This window comes from Rattus norvegicus, chromosome 1 (assembly GCF_021556685.1).
Source record: "Rattus norvegicus strain SHRSP/BbbUtx chromosome 1, alternate assembly SHRSP_T2T, whole genome shotgun sequence".
Classification (NCBI taxonomy): domain Eukaryota; kingdom Metazoa; phylum Chordata; class Mammalia; order Rodentia; family Muridae; genus Rattus; species Rattus norvegicus.
The window spans coordinates 168,342,363-168,366,607 of NC_141534.1; the positions used below are offsets into that span (position 1 = coordinate 168,342,363).

The 24,245-nt window shown below is 51.5% G+C and overlaps 1 protein-coding gene across 1 annotated transcript in view; it reads left to right on the top strand.

The window, feature by feature from the left end:
* Positions 1-24,245, top strand: part of Arap1 (ArfGAP with RhoGAP domain, ankyrin repeat and PH domain 1) — a 65,516-nt gene that overhangs the window by 19,447 nt on the left and 21,824 nt on the right. Inside the window, 10 exon segments of the mRNA NM_001427363.1 lie at positions 6,040-6,588; positions 17,638-17,816; positions 18,326-18,390; positions 18,870-18,994; positions 19,119-19,268; positions 19,518-19,587; positions 19,843-19,963; positions 21,310-21,515; positions 21,910-22,016; positions 23,456-23,655. Coding sequence (NP_001414292.1) covers positions 6,077-6,588; positions 17,638-17,816; positions 18,326-18,390; positions 18,870-18,994; positions 19,119-19,268; positions 19,518-19,587; positions 19,843-19,963; positions 21,310-21,515; positions 21,910-22,016; positions 23,456-23,655 — 1,735 coding nt within the window. The 5' untranslated portion in view covers positions 6,040-6,076.

Consider the following 24,245-nt stretch of genomic DNA (forward strand, 5'->3'; position numbering starts at 1 on the left):
CCCCCAATGTAGCTTTTTAGTTTGTTTGTTTTTGTTTTTTCTGAAACAGCCTTTCTCTTTTCTGTGTAGTCCTGGCTGTCCTAGATCTCACTCTGTGGACCAGGCTAACCTGAAACTCAGATTGGCCGGCCCCTGCCTTCTGACTGCTAGGATTGAAGCCATGCACCATTGTACCACTCGGCCCAAATGTGGCTTCTTATGTATCTTCCCAGACATGTGTGTTCACGGTTTGCTCTTGTGTTTGTTTGTCTTGCTTTTGTTTTTCTTTAGCTCAGATGTTTACACAGTGGTGTTCTGCGCCTTGCTTTTCCTGCTTGGACGTACATCTTTAACATCAGTTTATATAAACTTCAGAACCTTGCCCAGTTTCAGTTTGGAAATTGCTTTCAGGTTCTAGTTCAACCCTGGAAGACTTTCTGCTGTATGTGACTGAGGGCCGCTGTCCCCAAGAACACGAGTGTATTTGTTTCTTTCTACTGTGTGACCCTTCCTTTAGAACTCACATAATTGAACACTAGGTGGCAGACTATAAGAGCCACCGTCTTCCTCCACACCAGGGAAGTTTTCCAGGGAAGCTGAAGTTTTTGTGTTCAAGGCTGTTCTAGGACCTGAGAGGGACCTGAGCAATGTGTGTGCAAGGTTCTATGTTTAGTTAATTTTTCTTTTTTTTTAAAAAAGATTTTATTTATTTTTTTACTTATTTCATGCATGAACATACTGTAGCTGTCTTCAGACACAACCAAAGGAGGGCATCAGATCTCATTACAGATGGTTGTGAGCCACCATGTGGTTGCTGGGGATTGAACTCAGGACCTCAGGAAGAGCAGTCAGTGCTCTTAACCGCTGAGCCATCTCTCCAGCCCTTAATTTTTCAAGAATAAGATATTCCTGTGTTCTCCTCCCTTAGAAGATCATCTGTGTTTCTGTCCCTGCTCCCTCAGGACCCTCCCAGCCCTTACCTCCCTTCCTTTGGAGAGTTCCCTGGTGTGGCTTCGCCTCGTCTCTGTGGAGACACATCTAACCCTTATCCTGGCACCTCATTTGTCGTTGCTGCTGTTGGCTCTTCCTGTGTGTAAAGGCAGAATGTCACACTCCCTTTCTGGTTCTTGCTCACGTAACAGGGAAATCATTCACACCAGTGTAAAAGGATCTTCGATCTTCCTCATTTTCAAGGCCACTTGGTATTTTATTGCATGATTACCCCATAATTTAGTCATTCATTTCCTGGCTGGTGGACATTTTGGTTATTTCCACCTTCTGTGATACACGGTTTGGTAGCTGATAACCTCCCATATGTGTTGCTTTGGATCGGTGCCAGTAACACTGCAGGAGAAACACCTCTATTTGTATTTTAACCCAGGGTCACTAGGTCAAAGAGCAAGGGGCAGAGGGGCTTTTTCTAGTGACTATGACACTGTCCTTTGTGGAGGCACCCCTGCCAATCAGGGAGGACTACCTACCCCATGACCCACACTGTGTATACTCAGGCTCTTTGTGCTGGCTGCATGCAGGGTGGAAGGCAGAGTTTTACCCTTGTGTGTCATTGAGTGCCTTGTCCTGTGTTTAAAGGCTGTGTGTGCCATTTCTTCCTCTGAACGTCTCTGTTCAGATTATTCCCCACTGCCCCGCATCATTCTCTTTCCGTTAGTTTTGGTATCTGTTTCTGTAACGAACGCCATGACTGAGAGCAACTTGGGGAAGACAGGGTTGGTTTCATCTAATAGCCTACATCATGAAGAGATGTCAGGGCAGGAATTCAAGGCGGCAACCTGGAGGCAGGACCTGAAGCTGAGGCCGTGGAGGGGTGTTGCTTGTTGGCTCACTTCTCATGACGTGCTAGCCTGCTTCCTTACCGAAGCCAGGACCACCTGCTCTGGAAGTGCAAGGCTCACAGTGGTCTGGGTCCTTGCACATCAGTCATCAATCAAGAAAACGTCCCACAGGCCAGTCTGATGGAGGTGATTCCTCAACTGACATTTTCTCTTCCCAGGAGGAACTCTAGCTTGTGTGGAGCTGACAGATGCGCTCACACTTGTGTGCGTCCTCACCCACTTGAATTCTCCCTCTCCTCGTTTCCTCTGTAATAGAGTTTCAAGTAGCCCAGGTTGGGGTTGGGGATTTAGCTCAGTGGTAGAGCGCTTGCCTAGCAACCGCAAGGCCCTGGGTTCGGTCCCCAGCTCCGGAAAAAAAAAGGAAAAAACAAAAACAAAAAAATCAAGTAGGGGCTGGGGATTTAGCTCAGTGGTAGAGCGCTTACCTAGGAAGTGCAAGGCCCTGGGTTCGGTCCCCAGCTCCGAAAAAAAAGAACCAAAAAAAAAAAAAAAATCAAGTAGCCCAGGTTGGCTTTAATTGAACACTTGTATTCAAAGGGCAACAGCCCCTTCAAAGGGGCTCTTCTAGTGACTATGACATTGCCCTTCCTGGAGGCACCCCTGCCAGTCGGGGAGGACTACCTACCCCATGACAGGTACTGTGTACATTCCGAGCGATGGAACCACAGGCCGGCTCTACCAAGCCCGGCTAATGTCCTATGTCTTGGTGCTTCTCACCTTTGGGGAAGTAAGTGGCTAGGGGACACCTCCTAGGTTGTTTTTTTACTTCCCATTTTGTTATAGTGGGTTCTACCGTGCAGAGTAGCTTAATTTTTATGTACTGTGTCACATGGCATTTAATGGCAAGGGCACAGTCTGGGGGGGAAAATGTAGGGAGTGAACAAGGACGTGACTGAGTTGGTGGAGTGCCTGTTCCCGGACAGAAAGCTCTGGGTTCGTTACTCAGCGCCTGCATGGCGGGGCGTGGTGGCACATGCCAGTAACTGGGAGGTGGAAGAGGAAGGTTTTGAAAGTTAAAGTCATCCTCAGCTACACAGGAGGTTTGAGGCAAGAGAACCAGTACCGTGGTGGTGCCCATCCAGAAGTTATGCCTTCCCGTTTGTCCAGGCCATCTTTTTTTTGTGCACGGGTGTTTTGTTTGCCTATTTGTCTGTCCATTATGTGTGCCTGGTGCTTGAGGGTCCAGAAAAGGGTGTTGGATCCCTAGGGATTGGAGTTACAGACTACTGTGAGGCACTGTGTGGGTGTTAGGGAATCAAACTTGGGTCCTTGGGAAGAGCAGCCAGTGCTCTTACCCTCTAAGTCCCTGAGTAACACCTCAAACTTTTTTCTGCCTGCCTGCCTGCTGCCTTCTCCTGAGTGAGAACATTTTTAACCCTTCCCGTGCCCTTCCGTCCTTCACTCTCTTCCCCTCACTGGGAATCAGCCCATCGAGTGCACTGGCAGGGAGCTCCGTCACCTCCCTGAGGTGTGTATATTTCTTATGATGCTCACCCTTGTATTTTCCGTTTGGCGAGGCTGTCACCGAGGAGGGTCTTCCGTCCTGGTTCCCACCTGGTTACTGCACAGAAACACTGGTGTCTGCTGGGTCAACTTTGAACTCAGTGATCACACCAAACTCTTCTATTTGCGCTCATAACAAGTGAAGGTGCTTGGGCTCCCGTCTCAAAACTCTTCCTGGCAACTGTGGATGGTTTATCTGTCCTGATTTATATTTTCAACCTCTTGCTCATTTGTGGTTGCCTAGAATTTTCAGAGCAATCTGGATAATAAACACAATGAAATCACTGTCTCGTTCCTCACCAGAATGGGAATCTCTTTCAAACTTTATTTTTATTTGTGTGTATATGTATGTGTTCCTGCTTGTTGGTATGCGTGCCACATGTATGCAGGGTCCTTCAGAGGCCAGAAGAGGGCACTGGATCCTTTGGAACTAAGGTTACAGGTGGTTGAAAGCCATCCAACATGGTTGCTGGTCCTCTGGAGGGGCAGCAAGTGTTCTTGACCTCTAAGCCGTGTCTCCATGCCCCTGCAATAGGAGTTTTCTATTTAGCTTGAGGTTATATAAGGTTTGTTTAAGGAAATACCAGTCTGTTAAGTTAGCTCAGTGCTGAACATTACCATCACCTCCTCGGTGCTGTGGGGATGACCAAGAGCCTTCGCTCTTTGGATCTCTTAGTTGCCTCTTCCTGTCTTCCTTGGACTCTCAGCAGAAAGTTCTTGATATGAGGGGGGAGTTCCCACTGCCCAGTGCCTGGTGTGAGGCTGAGTTCCCACTGTCCAGTGCCTGGTGCGAGTGTGAGTTCCCACTGTCCAGTGCCTGGTGCGAGTGTGAATTCCCACTGTCCAGTGCCTGGTGCGAGTGTGAGTTCCCACTGTCCAGTGTCTGGTGTGAGGCTGAGTTCCCATTGCCCAGTGCCTGGTGTGAGGCTGAGTTCCCATTGCCCAGTGCCTGGTGTGAAGCTGAGTTCCCACTGTCCAGTGCCTGATGTGAGGGGGAGTTCCCACTGCCCAGTGCCTGGTGTGAGGGGGAGTTCACACTGTCTAGTGCCTGGTGTGAGGCTGAGTTCCCACTGCCCAGTGCCTGGTGTGAGGCTGAGTTCCCACTGTCCAGTGCCTGGTGTGAGGGTGAGTTCCCACTGTCCAGTGTCTGGTGTGAGGCTGAGTTCCCACTGTCCAGTGCCTGGTGCGAGTGTGAGTTCCCACTGTCCAGTGCCTGGTGTGAGGCTGAGTTCCCACTGTCCAGTGCCTGATGTGAGGCTGAGTTCCCACTGCCCAGTGCCTGGTGTGAGGCTGAGTTCCCACTGTCCAGTGCCTGATGTGAGGGGGAGTTCCCACTGCCCAGTGCCTGGTGTGAGGGGGAGTTCCCACTGCCCAGTGCCTGGTGTGAGGGGGAGTTCCCACTGTCTAGTGCCTGGTGTGAGGCTGAGTTCCCACTGTCCAGTGTCTGGTGTGAGGCTGAGTTCCCACTGTCTAGTGCCTGGTGCGAGTGTGAGTTCCCACTGTCCAGTGCCTGATGCGAGGCTGAGTTCCCACTGCCCAGTGCCTGATGCGAGGCTGAGTTCCCACTGCCCAGTGCCTGGTATGAGGCTGAGTTCCCACTGCCCAGTGCCTGGTGTGAGGCTGAGTTCCCATTGCCCAGTGCCTGGTATGAAGCTGAGTTCCCACTGTCCAGTGCCTGGTGTGAGGCTGAGTTCCCACTGTCCAGTGCCTGGTGTGAGGCTGAGTTCCCACTGTCCAGTGCCTGGCTGCTCTGATGACTGAGTCAGTGAATGAATGGATGAACATGCGAGCTAATGAGTTTTGCTTCCGTTTTTGTCTTTTAACTCTGCCTTGGTGGTAGGGAGGGGATTGCACAGAAGGCCAGGATTCAGAGGCTGTGTGGCCTGGGCTTTTTCCCCTTGTGGACCACTCCACTTGAGGGACATGGAGGCCAGTGGAGGTGCCTTTTGATCCCACATGTGCTCACTGAGCCTCCAAACCTGGCCGTCACCTGGGGATAGGTGCCACACAGGGATTGGGCCCTGGCCTGGGCCTTGCAGAGAAGAATGGGTCCTGGGTGTCTTACCCAGCACCAACCATGCCACTTGCCAGTCTCATGGCAGTAGCTGAGCCTGTAGGTTGGGGGTGTTATGGCTGTAGAGGAGATTAATATGTGAAGAACCCTTGAGCTAGATGCTAGGAACACAGGAACTCACAGATCGGGGAGATCAGGGTTGTCTTGTCAGGCCTGGCTCTCAGCAGTCAGTTTTGCCTGGTATGTGGGCACAGTGTGGATGCACAAGAATGGAACTGGGGTTGGGCATTGTGGCACATACCTATCTCGGTGCTGAGGGAAGAGGATTGATGTAAGTTCAGGCTAGCCTGGGCTACATAGTGAGTTTAGGGCTAGTTCAAGGCCAGAGCCAAAGAGAAACAGCAAAATCCCGAGTCAAAACATGAACGCCACTAACAGCAAGAGAATAAATAGACTTTGACTTCGTGGCCTGAGCAGGTCTGGGCATTTGAGCTTTTTTCAGCTTTCCAGGTTTTGTCTCTCAGGATTGTAGTCTGTGGGATTTAGGCTTTAGATTTCAATCTTTTGGAATTCTGCATTTGAGATCATGACATTCAAGATTCCGACTGGCATAGTGTGGAAGCTCGCAGAGGGACACTGCTGGCCATGATCCCGGTTGCTGTACCTCTTACCTGCAACCTTCTGTTTCAGATCTGAGCCTAGCCCTGGACCTCTGCAGCCAGAAGCCATGGCGGAGGGCCATGATGCCGCACTGTCAGTAGCGGAGTGGCTGCGGGCACTGCACCTGGAGCAGTACACAGCACTCTTTGAGCAGCATGGACTGGTGTGGGCCACTGAGTGCCAAGGCCTCAGCGATGCCAGCCTGGTGGACATGGGCATGAACCTCCCTGGCCACCGCCGCCGTATCCTGGCTGGTCTGCACCGTGCCCATGCACCCCCGCCGGTCCCTGTGCCTCGCCCTGCCCCACGACCTGTGCCGATGAAGCGACACATCTTCCGGTCACCACCTGTGCCTGTCACTCCACCTGAGCCGCCACCCACAGCTGGAGAGGACCAGGGTCTGCCTGCTGCTCCACCCATTCCACCCCGCAGGAGCTGCCTCCCACCTGCCTGCTTCACTCCACCATCCACAGCACCCCCAGATCCTGTTCTGCCCCCACTGCCTGCCAAGAGGCACTCAGTAGAACCGAGCCTTCCTCCTGTACCTCCTCGAACCGGGCCCCCCTATCCGCAGACCAGGTGAGTGACGTCACAGCTCGTGGGTGGGAGGTCCTAGAGTGTGGAAGAGCCAGGGTTGAAAGTTTAGAGAGAAGAGAGCAGGGCCAGGCTGGGGCAGAGTGGGGTGAGGGATGGACCTAAGAATAGCCAGGACTTAAGGATACCTGGATCCGTGCAGGGGAGCCACAGTGGCCCCCAGGTGTCTAAACCAGCAAGTGGGAGGTGGCGCCATCACTGAGGGCGGCCCAGGAAGGGAGAAAGTTTGGGAGATATGTGAGTTTGTTGGGGCACCTGACCCGTGAGACCAGGGTGCACCCTGGCACTAGAAGATGAGGTGTGGAGAAAGATGGAGCTCTGGGATGGAGGCTCAGGTATGGGGTTGGGGAGTACTTCTGTCAATCATACTACTCCCTACCCCCAATGCTGCACTTGACAAATCCCAGGACCTGTCTGATCTGCAGCCTGCTTACTCTCTGTTCTCTTCATAATCCCTTCTCCTCTCCCTAGCTAGTCTCCTCCATGCTTCCCCGAGCTTTCCCTCTTTCTACAGGCTCTCCACTTCTTCCTCCCTTTCAGCTGTTTGCTCTGGTGCCAGCCAGAGAGGCATCTAAAGACAGGCTGTCATATATTTGGGGGAATGAAGTTCCGCTGGATTTTTAAAGGGATGTGCTGTCACAGGTCTCTTGTCCTTGTCACTGCTGGATGGTGTTGGGGATTCTGCTGATCTCTGCAGCCTTCTGTGGGAGGTGGGGGTTGTGTTCTGATTTCAAGCTGGGATCCTGGAGCTTGGGGCATGGAGGGAAGGGCTAACTGGGTCCATGCAGGTACGTGGTAGCGATGGGAAGTGGGGGCAGGGAACACACTTGCGGGGAAAGTCTGTGAGGTTTTCTCCATGGGAGAGTAGCATTGAGTCAGGGGACCTTCTAGGCCAAACCGGGTCTAAAGTTATGAGATGTACTTGATGGGGAAAAAAAGCACAAGATGTTTTTCCTGCATCCTCAGGACCCTGTTACCACAGTATAGATTCATTGTTCTTGGTGCTATTGCACCCTCTAATGGCCATTCTCCTGCATGCAGGGGAGAGTGCAAGCATGAGACAGAGACAGAGAGACAGAGACAGAGAGAGACACAGAGAGACAGAGAGAGAAAGACAGAGACAGAGACAGAGAGAGAGACAGAGAGAGACACAGAGAGAGAGACAGAGAGACAGAGAAAGACGGAGACAGAGACAGAGACACAGAGAGAGAGACAGACAGAGAAAGAGACAGAGAGAGACATACACAGAGACAGAGACAAAGAGACAGAGAGACACACACAGAGACAGAGACAGAGAGAGACAGAGACAAAGAGAGAGACAGAGACAGAGAGAGACAGAGAGACAGAGACAGAGAGAGACACACACAGAGAGAGACACAGAGAGAGACAGAGAAAGAGACAGAGAGAGACACAGAGACAGAGACAGACAGAGACAAAGAGAGAGACGAGAGAGAGAGAGAGAGAGAGAGAGAGAGAGAATGAGGGTGAGCCAAAGCAGACTCAAAGTTGCTGGAATACCCTGGATATACCACCCCACATCCGTTCTCTCCTTCCTTCTCCCAACCCAGAGTGTAGGTTTTAATTTTTTTACCTTAATTTTAATGATGGTTTTTTTAAACGTTTTAACCTCCCTTCAAGCCCACCATATACCAGAGGTAGTGGAAAAGAAAGGTTATTAGTATATAGGAGCAGTGGACCTGTTTAGAAATTGTTTTCTGGAGCAAATCTCATCTGCGTGCGTTGTTAGGAATCAGCAGTCCAGTTTACAGAAATCACCGGCGGCAGCTCCATCTACCCGTGAACATTTTACAAATATATTAGCAGTCCAGTTTGGTAGAGCCAGGATAGTAAACATGAATGGGCAGCGGTGGCTTGACCCAGCAGGGACAGCCAGGCCTCAGCCGAATCGGCATGAGTCAGCAGGAGGGACACGGGAAATTCTTGGCTGTGCCTCTCAGTGAAGCAGAGAACAAGAAGCACTGTAAAAAGCAAGTCAAGCCCCTGTCACTGTCCATTGAGCCCTATGTATAATTCCTATTTATGACTCCAAACGTCACGTGTCTTCCACGGGTCTTACCTCACCGTGTGTCTTCACATGAGTCTATCTTCAAAAACTCTACACCAGTCTGTATCTGCTGACATCACCCGGTCAATTGTCCCAAGTCTGTGGAAGCGGCAAGAAGCCACAGGATCCTCTGAGAAGATTTTTGGTGTCTTTCTTGGTGACAAATAGAGCTCAACAATGCTATGTAAGGTGGACGAGAATACGTGTCTGTGGTTAGCAAAGAATCCGTCATCACGCACCCTTTCACGTGCTTGCTTTAGCAGAACGTCCTTTCACCCGTGTCCGCTCCAGTGAAAGATTCCTTTACCTGTCTGTTTTAGCAAAATGTCTTTTTACCTGTGTCTGCTTCAGGAAAACACTCTTTTACATGTTTGCCCCAGCAAAGCACCATCTGACACAACTGACTTTCCAAAGAAACCCTTAAGTTTCCACTTCACCAGGCTGACCCTCTGGAGATGTTTTGGGAAGGGAGAGGCCTTCAGAAGAGGACAAGGGGAAGAATTCACCTGGGATAAGATTTTAGGGTATAGACCAAGGTGTAAGTAAATCAGGAAAAAAACAAGGATGGGGTTTCTGCCCTCTGCCCTCTGCCCTCTGCCCTCTGCCCTTGATGCCCTGTCTGACCTATCTGGGCCCTCTGTGGGTCTCCTGACACTTGTACCTGTTCAGGAAACCTTCAGGGTAAATAAAAATCATGCCCACAGCCCTGGGCCCCAGGATACAAGGCCCACTCTCAGAGCTACAGTCCGGACACAGGTACTTGGCTAGTGTATGGGGGGAGTCAAGGCCTCTAAATAAGACATCTGGCCCCTCAGTAGGAATGGGGTTGGGGCAAATTATAAAATGGTGTAATACTTGCAAGAAATCTGTATGCATTCTTCATGCTTTTTTGCCTTGTTTGTTTGTTTGTTTGTTTGTTTTTCTGTGCTTTAGGGTCGATCAAACTCAGGGCTGTGCATATGCTAGGCAAGCTCTTTCCCACTGGTCTGTGTTTCCAGCCCCATCTCTTGTAATACAAATCTTCTGGGCATTACTTACAGTGCCACATACACTGCGAATTGTCTGTAGATAACTACCATACCGGATTTGTCAGGGAATAGGGACAAGGAAAAGAAGCCTCATGTATTCAGGATAGATGTGGGTTTGCTGCACACTTTTGGATCTGCAGTTTGTTGACTCCTGGATGTGGAGCCACAGGTTGCAAAGAGACATCTTGATTTGCACAGTTTGGGGCCATTCCTTAGGGCAAAGTGGTGCCAGGCCTGGCGTCCTTTGTCCTGGGGATGAGGCCTCGATAGTCGTAGGCATCTGCGGTCCTCAGCTCATGGATAGACAAAGGCTTTAGGTTTTTTAAAAAATATGTATATGAGTACACTGTCGTTGTCTTCAGACATACCAGAAGAGGGCATCGTATGGTTGTGAACCATCTGGGAATTTGACTAGGAATTGAACTCAGGACCTCTGGAAAAGCACTCAGTGCTCTCTGAGCCATCTCTCCAGCCACTGGTTTTGTTTTGTTTTGTTTTTAATTTTTACTTTATGTGTATGGGTGTTTTGCCTGTCTGCATGTCTGTACACATGTGTAGGTACACATATGCACATTTGGCCAGCTGTCAGGGTGGTGCATATTTGTGTTGGTTCTACAGGTGGCCATGCTTGGTCCTAATAGGTACAGGGATCTGTACGGGTGACAGGTCAGTATATCCGGGTCCCCCGGGCTGAGTAGGCATATGCACAAGCCTGAGCGTATTGCTGCTGTGGGGCTGGCAGTGCCAGTTCGCATTGTTAATAGTGTGCAGATGCTGTTTGGGTAAGCAGATTGGCACGTTTAGTGTTTGTGTACTGTCAAGTGTGAGTCACTGTGCACATATGTGTGTGCATATGCTGCCAGGCACCATTAGAATGTCAGCTCTCCTAGGGCTGTGGGATCTTCGTCAGTGTTTCCTTTACTATTGAACGCCTGGCAAGCAGTACCTAATAGGCCCCTTTGACATGTCATGGAGAGGAAAGGCCAGTGATGCCAGGGGATTTCACACTGTGGGTGCTGAGCTTGGACGTCTTCAGATGATGTGAGCAGGCCTCGGTTCAGACTGGCCATAGAGCTCAGGGACCCTGAGCGCATCACTCCAAAGCCTTCTCCTTAATTCCTGTCATCCCATCTGTGGGGATGGTGACAAGCAAGAGGCTGATAGTCTTCTAGGCTACAGAAAAGCTGTAAGCAAACCAGAAAACAAGGAAAGATGGGGCTCCCTCCTTCCTGCCTGGTCAAACTGAGGGCTTTTAGAGGCAGGCTCACACACATCCTGAAGACCCCACTTTACCTCTGCATCTGTAACATTGACTATTTCAGCCCATGCCTATGAATTGGCTGCAGGGAAACTTGCCCAAAGCCACTCCACCCCAGAGAGGAAACCAGCATTCAGATCCTGCCTCCTGGCCCTGTCCACTCAGCTTCAGATGTCAGAGACAAAACCCTCAGGACTTGCTTCTCTGGATCACAGAGGGATTGTTTCTGATCAAGGGTCCCAGAGCCACTCCACACAGCCCCTTCCAACTCCCTGTGGGTCTCAGCTTCCTCCTCTGATACTCGGATACCTATAGGTATTTGAGGGAAAGGAAGTATTTGCCCAGAGTGGCCAGCCACTGTCAGGAGTCACACCTTGCAAGGTTTCCCTTCAGTGCCCCAGAATGCCTTGCCGCTCAGCCAATCCGTGGTCTTTCTGAAGACTGATCACCTGTTGCTGGGGCAGAAACTGTCCCTTCAGGGAGCCTATTTTGCAGCCTCTTTGGGCCTCTTTCAGGAGGTTAGGGTGGAGGATTCATATAAGGGCTAGCCAGAATCAGGGCTTCCTGGACTGGTACCCTGTGAGGCCTCAGGGGACCAGCTGACAGGGCTAATTGCCCCATTTTACTTTGGCTGGTGCTGGCGTGGCCTGAGGGGCGGGGAGGAAGTATCTGTCCCAGGGGATTATGGGTGACGTTTCTCTCTTTCTCTCTCAGTGTTTTCAGGAAGTGTGTTGGCCTAGGCTGAAGGGGGGCGGGGAGGGGGTAAGAGAGGCAGAGAGCAGGAAGCAAAGACCAGAGCTGGATACACACACACACACACACACACACACACACTCACACACACTTATACACTCACGCAATCTCTTTCCCTCCCGGACAGACTTATGATTATATTCACACACACACACATTTACACACATTCAGAGACACTCCCCATAGGTATACATAGACATACCTGGGGCTCACATATCCAAGGGAACAGACCCAGACACAGCCAACAATAGGGGCTCTGGCCACAGGACCAGCCAGAGCCCACACAAGCTTCCACCGGCAGACACAGGGCACCCTGGCACATACTGCTCCACCTGGCTGGAGCCTTAGGCGTTCTCAGGCCCAAGACAGGATTCAGCAGGCCTCTGAGGGTGAGTGAGGGGCAGCCCTGGCTAGGGTGTTGGGCAGGTGGGAGGGTTGGAGGATGAGTCACTCTTTGTGTGACTGTCACTTTCTGAGCTGCTTTTCCAGGATGCTGTGCTTTCCCTTGGTTTGCTCAGACAGTTCCAGGACCGTTTCTCGGCTTCTCCTGTTTTTTTTTTTTGTTTGTTTGTTTGTTTTGTTCTGCTCTTTTCTAACACTGTCCCCCTTCTCCTTCCTTCTCTCTGTTGTCTCCACATCAGCCTTTCCTAGTGATCCTAAATGCCTGTTTTCTGAGCCTTTGTCAGACCTGCCCCACAGACTGTTGTTGGGGTGAGTGTGTGTGTGTGTGTGTGTGTGTGTGTGTGTGTGTGTCCATGTGCATTTGTGTTTGTGTAGGAGGGTCCTCTGCTCCTTGCTCTCTTCTGGCATTCATTCCCACTTTCCTGCACCATAAGGCAATTCCCTTGGCTCCCCAAGGGAATTTAGGCTAGTGTGTTAAGTTCAAGAATGCTGTGTGTCTAAATTCCCATACCCCCAGCCCAAGGTGACAGGGACCTACCTAAAGAGGGCTGGCATTTCATTTGTATGGTTCCTCCCGTGGTGTCTGGGTGATTGGTGGGTGCATGCTGAGTGTGAGGTTGCCCTCCCCTCCTTCCAGTTATCAGGAATCCCTAATGAACCCAGCACCCCTTGGGTCACTGGGAACATATTATGGCCTCTACTTTGGACTGGTCACCAGAAGTGTGGGGGAGGGGTCATGGATCTGTCTGAAAGCTCGCCATGGGCTGACCTGCTCTTCTTGTCCTCAGGGAGACAGTAGAGTCAGACCCAGGAAATACACAGAGCAGATGCTACCTGCCTCTTGCCCACCACAACAGGATTGGTCTGTGGGGCTCAGGTCTTGGAGTGGTATGGAGGCCCACCAGGCTGTTAACTAGAGGGTGAAATCCACATTTGGGTGGATTTCCTGGAGGGTGAAGTGAGTTTTAAGCAAAAGGGGGATCCATGGTTTGGGGTCATTTTATGTAAAACGTTCTGGCAGAAGCCAGGCCCACAGTAGTGCCTAGGAAGGGGAGCCCCTGGCCCAGGAAGAAGTGTCAAGTGGCATGCAGGCTGCAGACCTCTGTTCCTACAAAGGAGGCCTGATAAGAGCTTTGTGTACTGCGGCCTGGGCAGAAGTGAGTAGGACAGAGCCAGGGTGTGCAGCAGCCCATGGTGGAGGAGGAAGGACAGAAGTGACATGGGGGAAGTGAGGAGTGCAGGACCCAGCTGTTGAGGAGGAAGTGGGCAGCTGGGAAAGTTTGCCACTGGAAGGGGGCATCAGGAAAGGCCAGAGTCCCCAGGTCACTGGGCCTGGCCTCGTCTTGCAGCTGTGCTGGTGAAAGTCCTAGGATTGGCCTGGGTCCTTCTAAGGTCCCTGGAACATTTTAGGGGGAAAGTTCTGACTCTGGGGTAAAATGTGCTCTGGGTCCTTTGTCCTTTGAAGTCATTGCAGTGAAACAAACATCGAAGGAAGGATGTAGCGTGCAGAATGATTGGAAATACGGAGGTAGTCTGGAGAGGCGGCTCAGTTGTGAGAAGCACTGGCTGCTCTTCCAGAGGACCTGGGTTCGATTCCTAGAGCCTACATAGTGGCTCACTACACTTATAACTTCAGTTCTGGGGCATCTGATTCTTCTGACATCTGTGGGCATCTGCATGCAGGTGTTGCACTTACGTGCACACTTACGCTTGAAATATAAATAAATCTTAAAGATAGAGAAGTAGTATAGAGGGTGGGGGAGTCCCAAAGAAGCCCCTAAGAAGCCTGAGGCATGATGGAAAGTCCGCAGTAGAGGAAGAGGAGGTGGGATATATGTCTCAGGGAAGAGTACGAGTTAGGCTAGACAGGGACAAGTGTCTGCGGTGAAAGGAATGCTTTATACAAAGGTTTTGAAGGATATGGTTATAGACTGCCGCTTGGGACTGCAGTTAGCTCAGAAGTTAAGAATTCATACTGCTCTTGCAGAGGACCTGAGTTCGGTTCACAGGACCCACATTGGGTAGTTCACAACCACCTGGAACTCCAGCTCCAGGGTATCCTCTGGCCTCTGCCCTCATGTGCATATACCTATACAGACATGTACACACATACGGAATGTTTATAGACTGCAGACTGGCCTCAGATTCACAGAGATCTCCCTCCCTCTGCTCCCTGAGTGCTGGGATTAAAGATGTGCACCACCATACCCGGCCTCGGATTAGCTTTTTGTAGAGTGCTAGAAAGTGAATGGATAAGGAATAGGGAGTTAGTCCAAAGTCTGCTTGACCTGCAGGCTGTCCCTCTCTGCAGCCCTCCTGCCCTCAAAGTGAGCCTTGGCTTCTCTGGCTGGAGGTGGATATAGATGCAAGCATTAGGGAGGAGCCCAGGGCGTTTGCAGGACGAGAAGGCTGTAATGCAGCTTGTGGCCTAACCTGTGAGGCTGTGACTCCTTTGGCTACAACCCAGGTAAGAAACCGTGCTGCCACACGTGAGAGCAGTGTGAGAGAGCCTGCTAGTTGGTCAGAGGGGAAACTGAGGCTCAGAGGTGCTGACTGAGCTCTGGGGCTCAAACCCAGACCTATCTGCCCTCAAACTGGAGCAGCCGCATGTCACTGTGTCTAGGACAAGCTGTTTGCATCTGTTGTCCTGTAATGGACATTGGCCGAGCCTTAAGTTTCTGGTTCACACCATTAGAGACGGGGTCACTCTAGCCTTACCCATTTAGACTTAGGATCCTCATATGTCTCCCAGCCCTGGGTACAGGTCTTAGGGTATTTCCTCTAATCTGAAAGGTCAGACTTCTGGAGCTAAGGGCTCAGGCTGAGGTGGGTCACCCCTGTCCCTGGTGTCCAGTCCTATTGTGAATGGCATAATAATTAGAATAGATGTTCCATATGTCCCTTGGCTAGAGAAGGGCCTGGAGGACAGTAGAGCTGGGGGTAAGCGTGAGGAGGGTTTTTTTGTTTGTTTGTTTGTTTGTTTGTTTTTGTCTTTCTATGGCCCACGGGGCTACATTTTGAGGTACTGGTGTGCTTCCCTGGGTTGGTGGAAATCAAAGGAGTCAGAGCAGGGTGAGCATAGGGATGATTCACCAGAATTCGGGCATGGGACTGTTATAAAGGGCAGATACCCAGGAGCTGCTCCAGGGGTGCTCCCTTCCTCCTGGGGTGCTCCCCACCCCCCTGGGGATTTCCCACAGGCTGTGCCTTTCTGACCTCACTTCTCCTTTCCTAGCCCTGACTCAGCAGTACTAGATGCCCTACGTTAGGCAGTTTGGTTGTCGTGGAAGTTTCTTGCCACAAGGCTTGTGAGAGGCTCTGTTGTCTCCCCTCCTCAGGCAGATGATAAAGGCAGAGGGCACCCGCAGGCAGTGAGCCTCAGGGCAGGCTTGTGGAGTGTCAGGACTGTGTTAGAGGTAGACCAGGTGAGAGGGCTTGTGCTTTCCTGACCCCTGAGGGTGAGGAACAAGTGGGTCCGGTTGCCCTGCTCCACCCCTCAGGACATTGAGGAGAGTGACAGTAGGAAGCCAGGCCCACTTGTTTAGCCTTGCAGAATAGGGATCCACACTTCCCCATAGGCCACGGTCTGCTCTCAGCTGACTCCCGAGCATGGCCACTGCAGCCCCTTCTTCCTGGCCTCTGGAAGCAGCGGCGTGGTGGATTGATGTGCTCTTCTGGAAGGCTAAGGATGTCAGGTATCTGGGACCAGGCAGGCTGTGGGGCAAGTCTGCACTCAGGTGCTTGGTGTCTTTCAATCATTCGTTTGTTTCTCTGGCAACCAGAATGCTCAGCTTGTTGTGAGTCTGTCCGAAGATCGGTCCTCCTGTCTACCACCCACCTGTCTAGCACACTCTTGTTGTCCATTCAGCCAAGCTGTACACTCGGAGGTGGGGATTGTAAGTCAAAGGCTTTCCCTTTTGCAAAAAGACTTGGGTCAACTCGGGGAGATAGCCTGGTGCTGTGCTCACGGAGGGACATCATACTTTCCATACCACCGTCCCTTAGAATCAGTTCCTGGAGAGGTATAGAGACATGGGTACCTGGCTCCCGTGGTAGAGACAGGGCTCACTGACCTGTCTAGCAGCCATTCCTATTGACCCTTGCAGGTGACAACACAGAGGCGAGAGACTGAGGATCAGAGTAAGCAGGTGACCCACTGGTAGCCAGCCTGGCTTAGTTAGAAACTTCTTATTCCAAGGGGACAGTGTGCCTTCTTAGTGGCCCTGCAAGTGTGCGTGTTCTTAGTTGCAGGTCACTACACAGAGTTCGCTGAGTTTCTCCTGGTGCCCCTGCAGTCTCACATAGGCTGCTGTTGCCAAGACGATGCTGTGTGGGTAGCTGGGTTGCTGTAGCATCCCGTGCAGGACAGGACTCCACAGGGAGGTTCCCTCCCTGTCCACATGGCCGTAGAAAACAGACACATTCTGAAAAGCGTGAGGTAGTAGAGCTCGGCTCCTGTTAGCTTAGATACTAACGGAGCATGGGCAGGAGGGACTTACTTTGAAGAGAACTATTTGGAATACTCTTCTCGTATGGGGAGAGAGAGAGCAGCAGGGTTTAGGGAAACAGAGAGGTGTGGCCTGGGAGAAGTGGTGTAGAGGCAGAGATGCTTCAACAAGGAACAGGGAGAGGGGAACTGCCAGATTCAAGAGCGACCCAGTCATATCCTCCCACACCTCCTTGCGTTTCCGGCCGTCACATGCTGCTACCCACTGCTGGGAACACTGGGGAACAGACCAGACCCAAAGTGACCAGGGTTTGGGAGGAAGTTGTCTACTCGGATGCCCCTCCTTAGCCCTTGGCAGATGTGGAGAGAGATAGCTGGTGCAGCCAGGCCACCAGAACTCGGCTGCCATTCTAACTGCTGGGCACTGAGGATCCAGTATGTTGGTATGTGACCTACTCTTTCTCTGCCTGTGAAAGCAGATCCTACTCCACAGACGACAAAGCCCTTCAGGAGGCTTTCATCACCAGAATAGGACAATAGGAAAACTATGGGGCGGGGAGGATAACTGGGTACCTGAAGCAGGCCCCAGAAACTGACATCAGAGATGAATCTAAGTGGAGGGTGAGGAGCGCTTGGGGGACTGAGGTCACCATTTCTGAATGTGTGCTAAAAAAAGAGAAGAGGACTTTGTCCCAGAGATCACAGTCTGGACCTGAGTTTCTGAGGCTCGGGACTATGGCTTCAGTGCTGACCTTGGTGCCTGTTTCAATCCCATCCTGTCTGCCATCAAACACCCTGAATCCTCCATGGTACATGTCAAGACTTACCTCCCCCTTGCTCCATTCGCGTCTTTTCTCTGTGTCAGCATAGAGGTCCCATGGGTACATAGCTAGAAGCTGAAGCACCAGGGCTGGGTGACCAGCTCATATGGGTTGAAGAAGTGCTGGCCTGGGAATGATTGAGGACTGTGCGAGGCAGGCTGGTGTGTGGGTCAGGAAGATGCTTGCCTAGTAAGCAGAGCCTCAGTGGATCAGAACCCTGACTGGCGCCTGCTGACACCCAGCTCTGGTTCTGTTCTCAGCCTTCTCTCTAAGGAGGAGTTACTGCTGCCATCCATATCACCCTGGTCCCAACCAGAGCCTACAGAGACTCCGTCCACCCTCCTGCCTGCCTTTCCACAGGGGCCCCTGCAGCCTCCGTCTCCTCCTCCCTGCCCTCCTGTGATTCCCCCCAAGCCTCTTCGCCTGCTCCCTGAGTTTGGTGAGTGCTACTGGGCAGTTGGGCTCTGGGTGGTCTCCTGAGATCATCCCTGGAGAGCAGGTAGTGGACATACTCCCTCTCTCCTGGTGGCCAGCAGTTCCCTGGAGCGTCCTAGGCCTTCTCAAAGAGTATGCATGCTCTTTCTCTCTTCTCGGTCTCCTGCTTGCCAAGTGTGAGCATGGCTGATCCTTGAGGTAGTGAAGTTCCCTGTCTGAGTAACTCTTGGAGCCATCTTGATTCTTGTTACCTTGTGTGCCTTGTTTGGACAGTCTCCACCCCAACTCCCAAGCTTGCTGCTCTGTCAGCCTCCTTGTGGTGGCCCTTCCTTTCCTTCAGTATAAATAGCACTTCCTGTCTCCTGTGCCTTTCTTTTAAAACTCAAGCCTCTCTCTCCCTCATCCTCTCCCTCTCCCTCTCCGTGTGTGTGTGTGTGTGTGTGTGTGTGTGTGTGTGTGTGTGTGTTGGTGAGTTTATTCTTGGCTTCTGAGCCACCCCCTCTCTTTTACCAGACGACTCTGACTATGATGATGTTCCAGAGGAGGGGCCAGGGGCCCCAGCCAGCGTGATGACCAAGGTAGGAAGGGCAAGTGCTTGGGGTTGCATTTGCTACCTGTGTTGTGGAGGGAGGGCTGCTCATTGGCCTTAGAGACCCCAGAGCTCCTCCCCTAGCTTACTTACCCACTTTATTGTCTGCCTTATAGACTTCAGTCAACCCTGGGGTCTGCAGCTATCTGGTCTATGATTTCTATTCTAGGCTTGAGTGCCCTGGCTGGGTGTATGTAGTCTGTTGCTGTGTGTGTCTTGGAGTGGCTTCACTTTCTCTGTCCTCATGCCACCTCCTCTCTTGAATGTATATTGTGTCTCTCTAGCTATGAGACTTTCTCTGTTTTCCTGTCTTTCTTTCTCCCTGCCCTAGATCCAGGTTGCCCTTTCACCCTGGTCCCTGTGTGGTCTCAGCTGCTGGGGGGTGGAGGTGGGGTGGGTATGGCAGCTAGGTGTGTGGTCTGGGATTTGAGGGGAAACTATGACACTGGGTGATCTTGGGGGGACCAGGAGGAGCCCCTGCCAAGCAGAGTCCCACGGGCCGTGCGTGTGGCTAGTCTGCTGAGCGAGGGGGAGGAGCTGTCTGGGGATGATGCTGAGGATGAGGATGATCACGCCTATGAGGGTATCCCCAAGTGAGTATCCCCCATTCAGCTACCTTCCTTCCCAAAGCCCAACCTAGCCTACCCTTCTATCCAGTCCTAGCCTAAGCAAACCCTCAGCCTCCCTCCCTGCCTTCCTTCCTTTTTCTTGTCCCAGTGGCGGGTGGCCAACCATTGGCCTGAATCCACCCTTAAGCAGCCTGATCCCTGATCTCCCACTGCACCCCATGGATGAGTTGCCTGGGGGTTCCACCCCCACCACACCTGTCATCAAGGCTGGTTGGCTGGACAAGAACCCACCACAGGGGTGAGTGAAGCCTGCCAGCTCCTTCTAGTATCTTCGAGGGGGGTTGGGGGATTACAAGCAGTGCTCCAGGATACTGATGTCATGGATCTAAAAATCAGAGGGTCCAAGATTATTTGAGAAGTTCTCCCTCTTCCCACACTGCACCCATTGGATGATCTTAACTGTGCTAGGAAAGGGGGACTGGATAGGATGGTGGGACCTCCCCCTCCTCATTCCCAGTCTTAGCTGAGCCCTCCTCCGCCTGTTCAGGTCTTATATCTATCAGAAGCGATGGGTGAGACTGGATGCTGATCACCTGCGATACTTTGACAGTAACAAGGTAAGGGCTCCATCAGTCCCTCACTTGACCCTTGCTCCTACCTAGGCCTAGGCTGACCCCCAACACTGCTTCAGGCAGAGTCTTTAGCTGACCTTAAGTGGGGATCCTGATCTGTGGGCTGAAGGTAGTGCACACAGCCAGCATGAGGTGATCCCTGGCCACCTGCAGAGGACAGGCTTGCAGCCATCATTTCAGTGGAGCTGGGCAAGGGGCTGGAGGGTTCCCACTCTGAAATGCAGCTCTCCTCTCCCCCAGGATGCCTACTCTAAGCGCTTTGTTCCTGTAGCCTGCATCTGCCGAGTAGCTGCTATTGGAGATCAGAAGTTTGAAGTGATCACAAACAGTCGGACCTTCGCCTTCCGGGCAGAGAGCGATGGTGGGAGTTTAGGAGTGTGTGTGTATGTGTGTGTGTGTGTGTGTGTGTGTGTGTGTGTGTGTGTGTGTGTGTGAATGTATGTGTGTCTAAGTATGTGTGTCTAAATATGTGTGTGTAAGTGTGTGTGAGAGTATGTGTGTGTGAGAGTATGTGTGTGTGAGTGTGTGTGTGAATGTATGTGTGTCTAAGTATGTGTGTAACTATATGTGTGTGTGAGTGTGTGTGTGAATGTATGTGTGTCTAAGTATGTGTGTGTAACTATATGTGTATGTGAGTGTGTGTGTGAATGTATGTGTGTCTAAGTATATGTGTCTAAGTATGTGTGTGTATGTGTGTGTGAGAGTATGTGTGTGTGAGTGTGTGTGTGAATGTATGTGTGTCTAAGTATGTGTGTGTAATATATGTGTATGTGAGTGTGTGTGTGTGAGTGTGTGTGTGAATGTATGTGTGTCTAAGTATATGTGTCTAAGTATGTGTGTGTATGTGTGTGTGAGAGTATGTGTGTGTGAGTGTGTGTGTGAATGTATGTGTGTCTAAGTATGTGTGTGTAATATATGTGTATGTGAGTGTGTGTGTGTGAGTGTGTGTGTGAATGTATGTGTGTCTAAGTATGTGTGTGTAATATATGTGTATGTGAGTGTGTGTGTGAATGTATGTGTGTCTAAGTATATGTGTCTAAGTATGTGTGTGTAAGTATATGTGTGTATGAGTGTGTGAATGTGTGTATCAGTGTAAGTGTATATAGGTGTGTAAGTGTGAATGTATATATATGAGTTTGTGCAAGTGTGTGAGTAAGTGTGTGAGTATATATGAGTGTAAGTGTATATATGTATATGAGTATGTGTGTATGAGTGTGTAAGTGTATGTGAATGAATATGAGTGTAAGTGTATATATGTGTGAGTATGTAAGTGTGAGTGTATGTGTGTGTGTGAGTGAGTGTGGGGAGGAGAGAAGGGTCTAGAAGCTGGGCCACATTGTGAAGAGTGGGAAGGGAACTGTGTATGTCTGCTCCCTAACATGTCATACCCTGAGAGGCACTGTCCCTGTGTGGTATCGGAGGAGAAGGAAGGAGATACTGACCATAGCCAGTGCTCTTTTCCAGACACTCCCCAGTTCCACAGAGGCACACATCAGTGTACACAAGGGATACAGTCTCCAATAGTCAGGGTGGCTTGTCCTAGTGTAAGCCACACTAGGTGCCATTGTAGCCTAGGTTGTCCAAGTCAGAGAAGTCCTGCGATGGGACAGGCCACACCAGTTGGATTCCTAGCAGGGGTGACTTCTGAGCAGCCTAGAGCAAGGAGGCACCAGGTTGAATTCAAATGTTACCTTCATGCATTTGCAGTGGAGCGGAATGAGTGGATGCAGGCCCTGCAGCAGGCGGTGGTTGAGCATCGAGCCCATATTCGGCTCTCTAGTGCTTCTGTGTTGGGAGTTCGAGGAGGCACCGAGCAGCCTGACCATGCTGGCAGCCTGGAGCTACGAGGCTTCAAGAATAAGCTTTACGTGGCCGTGGCTGGGGACAAAGTACAGCTCTATAAGAATCTGGAGGTATGAAGGGCTCTACAGGTCACCCATACTCATCCCTGTCCCCTTCCCTGTCCTGCTCCTCTCTACTTGGTCTTTCCTGGATCCTGCCCAGGACCTAAGCCCAGGACTTTACCTGCCAACCTTTCCTGCATGGGGACAGCATTTACCTTCTTCCCTCCTGCCTGCCTGTGTCTTATCTCCGTCCTGTCCCTGAACAGCACCCTCCAGTCCTGTCCACTCGGCTCCTATGCCTCCCCACCATCATCCCGTTGCTCTAGTCCCGCCTCACATTCCTGCGTCCTACCTCCTTCCTGCGCTCTTTCCACTCCCTAGGGAACACCTTTCCCTATTCCTTGTCCTGCCCCTTAAGCCCTGCTGTGAGCCTTGTCTTCCTCCCTTCCCACCCACCTATCAGGAGTTCCACCTGGGCATTGGTATCACCTTCATCGATATGAACGTGGGCAACGTCAAGGAAGTGGACCGGCGCAGCTTCGACCTCACTACCCCCTACCGCATCTTCAGGTGAGCCCCTGGGCAATCCTCTTGGTAGCTTTTTTCTCCCTTCCAGCCCCACCTGCCTTAGTCTGTCAGAAGTCTTTATCCCCTCCAGCTGACCAGCTCTGTTCTCTTTCCCCACCACGTTGTTTATGAGGTGTCCCACCAGTCCCTGCAACCCTCCGTGGCCTGGGACCCTGGGAACCTCTGAAGTACCACCCTGCCATCCCCAGCCCTGCACCTGTGGGTTCTCCAGCCGAACCTGCTTATGCTCAAAGCTTGTGTGCCTGTTGTCTCTTGGACATCTACCTCATGGCCCTTCTCTGCCTCATGTGGCCTGCCACTGTCTACCTCCTTGGCTGTCTCCTCTCTGTATCTGTCACCATCTGGTCTTTGTCTCAGTACTCGGGGGCTTCACTGTATCCATACCCCTCCTAGCAGGGTAGTGACCTTTGACCTCAAGAGCCAAGTGGGTGTTTGCACATTCTCACATTTGAAATATCCTCTGATATTGGCCCTATAATTCTTGGTCATAATCTTTAGTGACCACAAAAGCTGCAGCCAGGCAATTTGGGGTTTCCCTTTCTGTCAGCTGCAGAAGCCACCATGCTTCCTGGTTACTGTCATTGTCACCAACTTTACGGAGGCCATTAGATGTTCAGCAAGCAGAAAGGGCCTCCACCACCTGGGCCTACAGGGCTTACTGTCGTGGGTGGTGTGTGCTTCTTGCTTATCTGAGGCCCTGGCAGCTTTTGAGTTCTCTTCTGGCTGTCCCGGCGGAGGCCATCCCCAGCCTCTCTCTCACTCATGGCTATCACCTCTTGGGTACTCCTGTGTGACTTGCAGTTGGTGGTGACAGCAGCAGAGGAAGAGCTAGGGGAGTTTTTGTAGGAGGGACGACAACTCTGCATTTTATTGTCTAGATAGAGCTTCTCCCCTGGAAGAGCAGGAGGCCATGGGTTTGGTTTGGTTTTGTTTTTTCCTGTCAGAGTCTTTCTGCCTCTGCCACCTGAGTGGCACCCAAGAAAAGCACTGGGTGCCTCATGGACTTCTTTCTGGGATGGAGTAAGAGGTGCAACCCAGATTTTAAGGGTGGAGATGGGACACTCCTTAGTCTCTCTTCTGTCTGTATAAACACTTAACTGGTCCTCTGCTGTCCCAAGGGTGCCCTGTGGCTGCCCTGCCTCTCAGGCCTGTCCCTGCCTGTCTCTCACTGTCTCCTCTGCCAGTCTGCTCTCCTGTCCTCTGCCTGTGTGTCGTGCTGCCCTCTCTGTCCTAGGCACCACCCCACTTCATCACCTGCTTCAGCCTGCCTTCTCTGTTGCCATTTTCTGACTCCCTCTTTTCTCTCTAGTTTTCATGCTTCCTTTGGTCACAGTTTCCCAACAGCCCTAAGATGACACCTCCTCCTGACCCTCAAGTCCTCCAAGCCCTTTCCCACCAGTTCCCTCCTTATGTGTCCCCAGCTTCTCGGCTGATTCAGAGTTAGAGAAGGAACAGTGGCTGGAGGCCATGCAGGGAGCCATTGCAGAGGCATTATCTACCTCAGAGGTGGCCGAGCGCATCTGGGCTGCAGCCCCCAACAGGTTCTGTGCCGACTGTGGGGCTGCCCAGCCTGACTGGGCCTCCATCAACCTCTGCATCGTCATCTGCAAGCGCTGTGCAGGTAGGTATGTGTGCAGTAGGCTGGCCATTGGACAGCAGGTAGTCTATTGGGCAGATCCTGCAGCCCTTACACCTAATAATGTTCCAGCATTATTGGCTGTTCTCCTGGAAGGGACCTTTGGTCTTCATTTCATGGTTATACTCTTTCCACAGGGATGGGGGCACACAAAGAAGGGAAACGAAACTTTTTAAAGATTTATTTATTTAATGTATATGAATATACTATTGCTGTCTTCAGACACACCAGAAGAGGGCATCCAATCCCATTACAGATGGTTGTGAGCCACCATGTGGTTGCTGGGAATTGAACTCAGGACCCCTGGAAGAGCAGTCAGCGCTCTTAACTGCCGAGCCATCCCTGCAGCCCGAGAAAAGCTTTTTTTTTTTTTTCAGGGGAAGAGAGTGAGCTTAGATCAGAGCCCAGGTTGTTGGAATCTGATGTCCCTGTCACATCAGAACTCTTCATGCTGAGAGAGGAGCCTGTGTTTTACCAGAGATGTAAGACAAGGAGCCCAGGAACAGAGTCAGCTCTGTGGGCCAGACTCTAGCTTATGGGCAGAAGCTGAGATTGGAGACTTCTCTCCAGGAGTG